Source organism: Phycodurus eques, chromosome 18 (genome assembly GCF_024500275.1).
Source record: "Phycodurus eques isolate BA_2022a chromosome 18, UOR_Pequ_1.1, whole genome shotgun sequence".
Lineage (NCBI taxonomy): Eukaryota > Metazoa > Chordata > Actinopteri > Syngnathiformes > Syngnathidae > Phycodurus > Phycodurus eques.
In genome coordinates this window covers 13,262,134-13,274,803 of record NC_084542.1, presented here as the reverse complement: position 1 = coordinate 13,274,803, position 12,670 = coordinate 13,262,134, and the positions used below count along the sequence as shown (strand labels likewise).

General features: G+C 42.4%; 1 protein-coding gene across 1 annotated transcript in view; it reads left to right on the top strand.

Annotated features, from left to right (window-relative positions):
* LOC133417081 (MAM domain-containing glycosylphosphatidylinositol anchor protein 2-like) overlaps positions 1 to 12,670 on the top strand; it is a 152,195-nt gene that overhangs the window by 58,646 nt on the left and 80,879 nt on the right. Inside the window, exon 4 of the mRNA XM_061704566.1 lies at positions 5,681 to 5,855. Within this exon, the coding sequence (XP_061560550.1) occupies positions 5,681 to 5,855 (175 nt within the window). The remainder of the gene's footprint in view (positions 1 to 5,680; positions 5,856 to 12,670) is intronic.

The window sequence follows — 12,670 nt, the reverse complement described above, 5'->3', positions numbered from 1 at the left end:
AATGCGGTCTGCTCGCCCTGGTCCGTATTGTCTACAACTTTCTTGCCAGTGCTCTACCTGGTATGGCTCATCTATAGACGGTTCTTTTTGGCGCACAGCCTCGTCAGTTTCGTTCGCAATTTTTCCTTTTTGGTACTTAACCTAGCCTGTTTTGTCACTAGACATTTATTTTCAGCGCCTTATCTGGCCTATTTCATCCACAGATGTTTCTTTTCGCTGCGCTACATTATCTGTTTCATCAATAGATGTTTCTTTTAAGTGTTCAACTTTGTCTGTCCATTTGTTTCTTTTTCAGTCTGTTAGACTTTGACATTTCTTTTCAGTGCTCTACCCAGTCTGTTTGTCTTGGCATTTCTTTTCAGCGCTCTACTTGATCTTGTTTGGCCATGGCTTTCTTTCACATGCCCTCCTACATGCCCTTCATTGTTTTTGTGTAAAGAAGTTTTTTTTCCAGCACATTCTACCCTGTCTATTCTGTGAGTTTGATTCCATGTAAGGGCAAAGCAATTATGCGTTGCTTCTCGCGCATTCACTCTGCTGCAGCCGAGCAAAGGGTCAACATCTTTATCAGACATCTACGATTTGAACTGTTCATACTCTGAAAACTTCAGCTCCTTGGCCTCCACCTTCGTTGAAAATGTCCGCAATGATGAAGTCATCTGCCCTCCTCTCCTTTGGCCTGGCCTCCATCCATTATGTCCACACAATACTGTTTGACTACCAGCCTCAAACAGCCTGCCACCACACAGTGCAAACAGCTTTTTTTTTTTTTTTTTTTTTTTTTCTCCCCCCCCCCTCCCTCTTCTGTTTCAATTATTCTCCGGCCAGATTCAACTCACAGTGCCACGGGTCAGCAAGTACGAATAGGCCAACCTCTGGCCTTTAGAAATTTCACTTTGAGGCAGACCTGTCAGCGTATGTGATCTGTTTCCCGAAGTTCCCAAGACGCTCGGCCTTCACCGCTCGTGTCAGCAGATGCTCCTTTATTTGAACACCATTAGTGAGGATAAGCGCTACGGAAAATGAATGAATGAACGAATCATTGTTATTTTCACAGTTTGCCTTGTAAGCTTCCTCAATGGAGTCACACTTTACCCTCAACCTTCAGTTGCGGTTCAACCTGCAATTAACAGCAGCAGCATTCAAACATGGGCGCTAAGAGAGATTTCTTTTCAGCGCCACACCAGGTCCGACTTTTCTTTTCAGCGCTCAATCACGGTCTGTTTTTAACACTATGATGTTTCTTTTCAGCACTCAACCTGTTCTGTTTCAGCATGAGACATTTGTTTTCAATGCGTTATCCGATCTAGCTTTTCTTTTCAGTGCTTAACATTGTCTATCTTTTCATAGATGTATCTCTCCGTCATTTCCCCGAGTCCGTTTTATTCCATGTGTCTGTTTTGTCCTTAGACGTTTTCTTTTCACCACTCAATGCAATCGGACGCTTGTTTTCAGAGTTCTTGTCATGAGTTTTCCCTTTTAGCACTGTACTCATTTTCATTCTCTGGTTCTTTCCATCGCTCTTTTTTTTTTTTTGTCCGTGGATATTTTTTATTCCGCGCTGCACCTCATCTGTTATCTGTCATCTGTCTACTCTGATGCTTCATTTTAGTGCTCTACCTGGTATATCTCATCACTGATGCTTTTTCGCACCCCTCTACCTGTGTGTTTTCCATCCCTCGTTTCTTTCGAGTGCTTTACATTCCCTATTAAGTCGAGAGGAAAAAATTCAGCACTTTACCAAGCCTTTTTCATTCATGTCCGTTCAAAATGTCACCCCCCTAGCTTACGCTACATCACTTTGCTCAGTGGGTTGCAACTCTACGTATTTTCTTCACTTCTCAGCTTTTCTTTATTTCACCCATTGTGTTTAATTTCCTCCCGAGAAGTAGGGAATGTCGTGATATCAATGTCTCCACTGGGCCATGTCGCAAAGGGTCAGGGTTAATATAGACCTGTCGCCCGTGCGCTCAAACTCTGTAATTTGCACCCCCCCCTCCACCGCCTCTGATCGGTTGATTGTGATGCTCGGCCACAGTCGGCTGCACGGCTGAGTGGCACGGACCACCGTGAGCGTCTAAAAGGAAACACGGTGGGCAATTAGGAACGCGTCGCACGGAAGGACGAGGGGAGGCGTTGGAGCAGGAATTATGGGAGATTCACTGGGATGAACGCGTGCTGCAGCATGCCATGCTGGCATAAGAGCAGACACCGGGCGCATTTCAATTAGCCCTCACCGCGGCATCGCAGCATGCGCGTCTTCAGCCAGTGCTCAGACTAATCTGTACGGGCTTGCGCTTTCCTCATAAGCAAATGTTGATCCTCCTATTGCAATGTCGGAATTAATAGGAATTATTTTTTTTGTTGTTGTTGGCTGTACTTCTCCTCGCAGGAAGGAAAGTGCTGTCTTGTTTTATGCATTTTATTTTAAAGCAGTGGTTCTCAAACTGGGGTCTGCAGACTTTGCTTGATATTTAACAGGTCATGAATATTTAGGTTGAAATGTTAGAAAAATGACAAAAAAATCACATAGCGTTTAGTGGCGCACATGGTAATTATGTTCAATCAGAGGTAGGATTATTAGGGGGTCTTCCGAAAATATTCTCTATGGACCCAAAATGTTGGACATGGATACAAAAATAGTTGAAAGAAATAATACAGCAGGTCTGTCAGTGTTGATGGGAATAGTGTTTATCATATTGCTTGAATCCGCCAGCGACTCTCGGATCAAGAATGTTTGCGATGCAGTACTGAAAGCCAGGCGGGTCAAACTGTTCTCAGCAGCCATCCTCATGGTTCTAGGTGCTCCGGTGGGGTGAAAAAAAATCTAAACAGCTTGAGGCGAAGAGAAGGTCCCAATCTTACATTGTGAGAATTCTGCTGAGGTCAACACCAGCCAGCTTGCGTCTGTGTTTAAGATCCTCTGTGTGAAAGCGGCATGGAAATTCCTAAGAACTTTTAATTTATGCTGGCGAGTTCAACTTTTGCTGAACTCATGATGTTTCTCACAGTTAGCATCGATCATTTGCTGAGTTAGTGCTTTTTTCCCCCCCTGTATGGTGTGCTTTTCAATTTGAATCAGAGAAGTAGTCTCTCTTAAGGGTGCTCATTTCGATCCTTTTTATTTTTAATGGTCACAGATCCTCTTAAATGTTGCTATGGGACTTTGCGAAGTGTTGATTGTACAACATTTGTCTTATGGCAGAAAAAGATAATGTGATATGTATAGTGAAGTCTGACTATTTGGACTTCAAAGTACAATCTAGATGCTGCTATTTGGTGCTCCCACCCGCCTTTTGTGTCAATAGGCGTTTCTTTTCTGGTCTTTTTTGTCCATAGATGTTTTTGTTTTTTATCATCAGTCCATCCAATTTTTTTGTCTATATATTTCTTTTCAGTGTCCTATGAGGTGTGTTTCTTCCATAGATGTTTTCTGTTGGTGCTCTACCCTGTTTGTTTCATCCATTGTCAGTTCTTTTCCAGTTGGTTTCCCGTGTAGATGTTTTTTTTTTTTTTTCCAGCGCTCTACTCGATCTATTTGTCAATAGAAATTTCTTTTGGTGTATTCTAAACTGTCTGTTTCATCTGTAGATGGTTCTTTTCAATGCTTTACCCTATCTGTATTGTTCCAAGATGATGCTTTTTGGGCAACTACCACGTCTGTTTTGACAGTAAATGTTTCTTTTCAGCGCTCTACCCTGTCTCTCTCATCCATAGATGTTTCTTTTCTGTGTCCAACCAGGCTGTTTTATCCATAGATGTTTATTTCTGGCACTTTAACCTGCCTGTTTATCCATAGACATTTCTTCTCACTTGCACTCTACTTGGTGTATTTCCTCTGTCGATGTTTCTTTTCTCCTCTCTACCCAGTTGGTTTGTCCCTAACCTTTCTTTTCAGCAGTCTGTGCTGTCTGTTTTGTCCGTCAAGTTTTCGTTTCCTTGCTGTACCCGGTGCGTTTAATCCATTGACGCTTCTTTTCAATGCTCCACCCAGTGTTCTTCATCTGTGGGATTCACTGTATACTATACTTGATATCACCATCAGGCTAAGGTACACTTGTAAACATGCTATCATGTTGCCTTGAGCTCCATAGCAAGCATCTGGTACAGGGCAAAATTTGTTTGGTTTGTGGGCACCTATCTGAGTGGTCCCAGTCAGGGTGTACCTCAGGGTGGTGCTGTCAAGATCCAAAACAACAGCAGCAGCAGCAAATCTCTGCACAAACTGATATCACTGTGTGGATCTTATCAGCGTCTGGAGATGATGCCAGCACTTTCCAGTGGGAAAGAATTGGATTCTAATTTGCAGACAGTCAGACAGGCTGGGGATATGTGAAGCTTTCTGGGCAAAGCTAGTCCATCTGTGGCTTACGATGAGGAATTGAATGGAGCCGTATGTTGGCTGTCTCCGACTGTGTGTGCCTTCCCCTCAGGCCACAGTTGTCACACTACCTGTTCATGCTGCATGCTTTAATGAGGACAGGGGAGGGCCATGATGGAGAGTCAATTACAAGTCAGTGTTAGGTGTGGGGGGGGGGGGGGGGGGGTATTGCTAGTTCACCTTTCATTACACAACCATGTCACGGGCTAACTGGGTCCCGTCACTTAGTGAAAAGTAGTCATGCTTAGAGCGCTGCGGTGAGGTCAGGCTTGCGTGGAGTATCTGCAACATTTGCACAAGCAACATTGTCCCCGATTATCGCACTACTCGCTTGAAGTCTCGGCGCCCTTTGCACAATGGTCATTGCACAGGACTATTGCAATATTAGTCATTCGAACTGCTCTAAGTGCTAGAGAACTCTGCATCTTTTTGCACAATTGTCAAAAATAAAAATTTAAAAAATGTACCGGCATTACCAGATAACTAGCAACCCTTTATTGCTCAGTGACTGTTTTTTGGCCAATGTGTTTATGTCTCAAAAGTGTTCTCTGTCAATTGACTGTCTGTTGTCGTACGAGAGCGGCTCCAATTACCGGAGACAAATTCATTGTGTATTTTTTGGACATACTTGGCAAATAAAGATGATTTTGATTCTGAAAAAGAGTTGAGCTGTGATTAATAGTTTAGCAGGTGACTGTGGTTTGTGAGGTTCCCGAACCGTAAACTGACCCAAGCGTCACCCTAATCTTTAAACCTAATCCCTATACCTACCCTAAACTAAACCCTAGTCCAACTCTAACCGTGACGCTACCCTAACCTTAAAAGTAACAAAACCCTAAAGCTTAACCTTGAAGCACTTATTTTACTCATCATGTAGCATGTCTATGTGTTGTTATGGTATGTCCTAAGATTTAATTGATTTTCTAAAACACTGAATTGTAAAACATTTCTACATTTTTTTAGGTAACTTCCACTGGTTGCCTTATTCTTTTTGTTGCTCTTTTTATCAAAATTTTAAAATTGTTGGGGGGAATCATCGCTGGACCCTTTAAAAATATTTGTATTTTCACAAGGATTTTTTTTTTTACTTGACCCAAAAAGGGTACCTATGTTTTTATCTAACCTAACCCTACCATAATCCTTACCTAAACCCTAATAGGGGAAACCTATTACCTAAATCCTTACTTTTATCCTTAGTCAATTCCATTGCAAGCAAGTTTCTAAAAAAAAAAAAAAAAAAAAATAAAAAGACACTAAATAATTACAATTTTATAAAGTTTCTTTGTTTGCTGTTTCCAGATCAGATGGACCAAGACTGCTGGCAGTGTGTCGGACCGGTTCCAGGACTCCAGCGTCTTCAATGAGACGCTGCACATCGCCACGATCCTGAGGACGCAGGGTGGCCGCTACTACTGCAAGGCGGAGAACGGCCTCGGCTCGCCCGCCATCAAGTCTATCCGAGTGGACGTCTACTGTGAGTAAGAAGATTAAACTAAGACCTTGGCGCCGCTAGCTAGTAGCGACCCGACAAATGTTTTACGAGCATGTGTTTGTGGCGTGCTAAAACACTCAACAGTGCAGCCAGCAACAGGGTTTTATAAAGCTGTAATGTTTTAATATCACCGCAAACAAATCGTGGCTGACAATGTTCCATGGAATGCTCTGTGAAGCCATCATTGTTTTTCCCGTCGGCTTTCTTGGTTTCCAACAGTTCTGGGTTTTGTTACCAATTCTCAGCTGGCGGAGCGAGTAAAAGATGTCGACAGGTGAGGCAGGGGTCCAAATGAGAGTAAAGCCACTTTGATTCTGGTGTCTTAAAAGCCAACATTTGTAATGTCTGGCTGCGATCTATACGTCTCCGCATAAAAATCCTCCCTTCTTCCTCATATAGTCCTCTTTCTTATCCACGTCGCTGCCGCGTGGTAACAGCTTATTTGGAGAGGTCGCTGACTAGAAAGTCATTCAGCAAGACGGTGGTGGAGGTCCTGGATAATGCGCAGCGTGAAGACCGGGGGATAATCAAAAGAGGGCCTCCCACTCCTAGCTCCTTCAGCTGGATGGCAGTTTGAGGTCGCTCCCCAGACGAGTAAATACAAACTAGAAAGCTCTAATTGCGTTCCCGAGGGAACAATTTCAGATGAATGCAATATATTCCATAATGGAATGAGTCGGCATGTTGGAGAGGAAATACACTCTACTTGCAAAACACAGCATCAATAAATAAAACGCATACAGTGAATGTAGACTCGTAGGTTTAGGGTTATAGTTTAAAATTATGCAACGTATAGTACGTCACATACGAAAATATTAGTGTTACCCCATAATGTAGAATAGTTGGGGTGTTTGAACTTCAAGGTGTAACCGAGAAATAACAAGTACAGTCTCAAGAGATTTTAGGACATATCACATGAATTCAGCGTAAGCCTTGTATGAAGTCACATGATGATGATGATGTTTCAAAATTCATGGTGTAACTACGGAATAAGTTGCACGTGAAATCTCGTGAGATTTTAGAAAGCCTTGCTTAATTTAGCGGAAGTCCTACGTGACGTCATTTGCCAAAATGTTGGTCAAACTCTAGATTGTACGATGTTTTCGGATGTTCAAACTTAAAGGTAGAAATGAGAAATAATTTGCACACTCACGACATTTGAGGAAGTCCTGCGCGATTTAGCGGAAGCCTCATGTCATGTCACATTCGGAAGGTTTGGGCGAACTCCAACTTTTACAACATCGTACCACTGTTTATCTTTCTTTACGCAAATGTAATCCCAGGAGTTGAAATGGAGACAATTTTAGAATAGCCATAAAACATGAAACTCTAACCTGTTGACTGAAACTGCAGCCCCCAAAGCCAGTTGAACTTGGCAACATAAAATTTGGTTTGCCCGTGTATCATGAGTTGATCTGCAAGCAGCCACTTTAAAGGTCATGTTAGCCATTTCCAGACGAGCTTGTCCTCAGAGATTTAGTCCAATTGCTACAAAATGTGAAACCCCTATACTGTACAGATGTCAATCCCTACCTTAATATAAATAACTAAATATTTGAGGTTTTTTTTTTTCTTTGCATGTGGGTGGAGCAATTTGAAATTTGATGATGCGCTATTAAAACACAAAACTCTCAATAGGTTGACTTTGAAAAGTAGTTTAACGTAGCAACGTGAATTTGTGTAGGCACGTCTATCACGAGTACACCGATAAATATTGTCATTTGACTATGTCCAAAACAACAGTTTGCCACTTTGTTTTGAAGTGGCAATTTTTTGCTCCTCTTACTCTTTATGTCTCCATTGCAAACATTCCACTATATTTTCACATGGCAAGTTTAAAACATGTCAAACCCAGAGTGATCTTTTGGATGTGGCTTTCACAAGGGTTTGCTGCCCCTTCCAGGGTTTGGTTTCATAACAATCGTGCCAAGATTTTATTCATATATGCAGGTATTATTAGATCAAAGCCAGCTTCATAAAGGCGTGACTCCCCATCAATGGAATCAAAGGACATTTTGACGGCGAGATGGATGGCAGATAGAGGCGCAGTGACACGGGAAGCCATCATTTACACTGATAACCGAAGCCGGCGGCCCACGGGAGCCGATGATTGCTCTACCGCCAACTCCGCGCGAGCACATTTTGTCCAACAAAGCGCATTTTCTACCTGCTGACACCTCTGTTGTTTGAGCTTCACGGGGGACGGTCCCGAGTAAAGTTAATAAAACAAACCAGCCCCAACTCTTAAAATGAATCGATCCTCATCTTAAGGTGGGGGCTCGCTTTGCCTGTTTTCCTTTAATTTTGTTTTGCGTTTTGCCGCAGCGGCTAATGTTTGGCTGATTGAAGAGGGTTTAAGAGTTGTGCGGGGGCAGGAACCTCATTTCAGGCTCAGGGAGCTCATTGACCGCTATAGCTAAAAGAGATTTGCGGCGATGGACGTGAGTCCCTGAAGGGGGATAGAGTCCAAAAAGCAAACACTTTTTAAAAGACAGGGATGGTTTTGGAAGTTAGTTTGTCAGTGTGTTTAATCCACCTGATCTGTTTTATTGGCAGTGGGGGCTCAGAGAGGTTAGCGGATGTCGGCGAAGTCACGCCAGTCATATTTAGCGCAATGCCGCATAATTCCGACGTCTTCGTCGAAAACAATGCAAAGGCAAAGCCGTTTGTTCAGTCAAACAGAACTAATCCAAATGAGGAGGGAATATGCTCAGTGCCCGCATGTTCAGAACTCAGGGGTTCTTAAACTGAAAGTATGGGTCCCAAAATGGGTGGCTGGTGAGGTTTTATTGGCTTGCTGCACAATTTCTCATCGAAGGGATTTGTTTTTATAGATTTTATAATAAAGTCACGTCTGTTAATTTGTTTACAAACAGTACACGGGGTCTTGAGTTTACAGCGGAGTTCCGTTCCGACGCTGGGGAGGTAACACAAATTTGTGCATCAGTTGGAACATAACGTATTCTATCACTAACCAGTAGTAAAGTCATAGTAACAGCAAATATTTGGATGGAAAAACACTTACACACACGTAACTATAAAACAATCGCATGAAGAAGCGATGACATAATCTCACCTTGCATTCTTAACCTCGAAATGTCGTACGCCGATACCGTCGTAAACTAAGGACCGCCTCTACTCTTTGTGTTTACACTTACAAAAAAGCACCCAGTACAGGAGCCGCCCTGGCTAACAGGTCGCGTGCTAGTTTACCAAGTCAAATACGTTATTGTTTGAGCTTATTCTTCTTATTACACGTGTGTGACCATGTTTATCTATACTGAAACAAAACAAATAACAGTGTGTTTTTTTTTTAAATCTGTGAACCACCAAATCAAGATAATGATTATCATCTTTTAGGGCGACAGCAGCATTCATCCTGTCCTCTGAATGTATTTGTCGCTGCAAGAAAAAAGTTTAAAAAAAAAAAAAAAAAATTTAAAAAACATGGATAATTATCACCTGCTTGACTTTTCTCAAGACGTTCATTTTATTATATATTTATTGTTATTCATTTGTGTTCACGCATGGAGGAAACTGAATTAGATGCTGCCCGACGGGTTCAAGAAGACACTCTTGCATGAACACCCTTCACACAAACAAACACACACACCAGGCCAAACAAAACAAGTGTGTCAGCTGGTGCGTCTTTGCCTTCCATCAGTGGCGTTCACGGAGATGCTCGCTGAAGGTATTTATTCAGGCGTTGCTTTATCCACTTCCGACGCAACAACTTCCTCTCAAGCTCGTCTGGCATCAAATACACGACCGCCTGATGCGTATGCTACGTTCCCGAGTTTTAAAATTTCAGCCCCCAACACTGGTTTCGCTTAGCAGCATGAATTTTGGAAGACATGTCTATCATAATTAGATCCACAAAAAAACTCTCAAGGACTCATACCATAAAATGAGTAGGAAGTCTGTAACCGTGGTTTGAGTCAACCACTTCAGTCTTTTTGCCCATTTCTGCCATTTGCAGGGGTCCTTCAAAAAAGTCCTTTATTTTTTATTTGTCCCATTTGCTACCAAATTGGAATCTCATATCTTATATTGCGTCTAAATTGAGAAGTATTTGAGTGTTTGTCATTGTATGTGGATGGAGTGTGGCAGTGAAGTTTGAGGACTTGCCATAAAACACAAAACTTTAACAATAAGTCGAGTTTAAAAGTCCGGCCAAAAGCCAGTTTCACTTAGCAACCTCATGCACACTAAATTGTAAAAAAAATGTCTGTCATGAGTAGACCCATAAAAAGACACGCCCAAAAACATGCAGGCGTCCTACTTTTGAAGCCTTTTGGAGGAATCCAAATCTTTGACGGGCCTGCTGAGCCGCACCTTCCAAGTCTCATGATATATGCGTGCGAAGCGTCTCTTAAGTGCTTTTGGATGTAAATGAGGCGGCGTGATAAATGCAACGGTGCGGAGGAATGATTCGAGCCTCGTTGCGATGGCATCGCACAATGCACGTACATTATGGAAATGTTTGCTTAATGGAGGTAACGGCGGTTCACGATTGCCCATTAGTCTCTCAAGGACTTATCAGAGGATTGTCTCGACCTCACCTCCTCTTTTATAATTGACTGTGTTTGTGTCCGATATGCTAATGAGATTAACTGCAGCATTTTGATGTATTTATTATTTTCATTGGATTTTTGCGCTCTCTTTGCTCTCTCACAGCATTTGGTTTGGCGTGGAATAACTACAGATTACATGATGACGTTTCTCTCTTATCCATACTTTATTCCTCACTAAATGAATAGTTTAGAGATTTCTCAACTACAAAAAGCGGCAATGTTTTACTCCCCCTCCCCCCTTGAATGAGTAGAGAACATGTGTTAGCAACCAGCTGCTGCTAATACTTAGCTACATTAGAATGTCTTCATTTCTCCCATTTATATGTACAACTTGAGTTTGATTTTGTTTTGCTTTGTTCATATTTTTAGTCACAGTTATGAGTTCTTGTTTTGTTTTATAAATAAATAAAAAAAAAAATATATATATATATATATATAGAGCATGCAAACTCCGCACAGTCGGGGCCGGGTTTTGTGAGAATACACACATCAATCCCTCCTCTTTTTCAACCTTTCTTCTGGTCTCTGGTTGGCTGAAAAATGGTTTACATTCAGCACTACCAGTTGTTGCTACTAAGTTTTAGATTGCCAGGATTTTCAACAGCAAGGAAACAAATGGACACTGCCATTTGATGGTACCTTTGCTGTATCTCTGGATTTGTTTAGTTGCATTGTGTCACATATGTTTTGTGTTGTTGGGTTGTGTTTGTTTTGCTGTGTAGATGCATTAGAGAGAACATGGGGAGAGACAGATGCAAAGTGAGTGGATGAACAGGACATTCATTACACCCAGCACGCGCGCGCGTGCACGCGCACACACACACACACACACACACACACACACACGCATATGCACACACGCGTACATAAAGCATTTCTCCACGGGTAGGGAGGGCACTTTGAAAAAGTGTCATCTGTGAGGATTGTGGAGCGATGTACATGCTAAATTTAAAAAAGAGAGACTATTAAATGTCCATAGGTGTATATATAACTGCAAATGCTTATTTGTCTGTGTGTTCCCTGCGAAAAAACAGCGACAGTCCAGGGTATACCCGAGCATTATGCCCCCAATGACAGTCGGGATAGGTTCCAACTCCGCCACAACCCTCTCCTGATGAATAATTACAAGCTAGTCATGCGCTCTTTACTGCATCGTAACTCTGTTCTTAGTGTCGCGGTAATACACATTCATGGAGTTACGAGCCATAAACTCCGGACCAATTAAATGCGCATTAAAACCTTTTGTTGGTCAACATAATCCATTTGATTATGCGCACTAATGGAATAAAAGCAGGTTTACCCGCCGATTGTGGAGCTGACTGCTGATGAGCGGGCTTGTGTTTAAAGTGGAGAAAGTGCTGCTTTGGTTGTGGATTACTGTATTTCCGCAAATAGTCGGTCGTGGGCGTTAACTTACTCAATTGAACCAGGATTGCATGTGAAGGGGGCGTGTATCTTTAAAAAAAGTATACGCATTATGTTGTCTTCGATGTGAGCTGTACTGTTATTCAGGTTTGCCTTGCAGTATGGCTGTGAGACCATGCTTATGATCATTTTGTTTGTTTTATCAATTGAGTCATTTAGGGTTGCACCTGCTGCGTGGTCATGAAATCATGCCGATATCTTTTGTTTTTTTCTTTGTCACAGATTTGATCCAATAAGTTGTTTGTAGTTGAAGATTTGTGATGTTCTCTCATGCAGTACGTCTATTGACCTTTGTACTTGCTTCACAGCCATGAGACCACGCTGATGTCTATTTTATTTGTTGTCCGTTCTATTGATTGACTGATTTTGGTGTAGCCGATCCAATCTCCGATCAATGGGAATTAACCACACGACAGCTGGCTAGGTGAACCACTACACTAGTATTCACCATAGCCAGAAACAAAAGAGAGTCCATGTGAATGAAAATGTATATCATTCTGTTGACACTGACATGTGTGTGAGACCGTCATATTTTCGGATCTGGCCAAGCCAGCCCCCCCTACCATTCCTCACCCCCCTGGAGAGCCATGTTGCCAGGTATCTCTGTTACACAGGTGGCGGCGTCATCATCAGAGCGGGGCCCATCGCTCACGCGGACTGTTACAAAACACATCCATCCGCAGATAGACGCAGCGAGCAGGAGGAGCGGGTTATTGCGGAGATAGAGGTCGGCGTTGGCAAGATGGAAAATTACCTCCTTGGATTCATGTGTTCCATCAGCACGCCAATGGTAGTTAT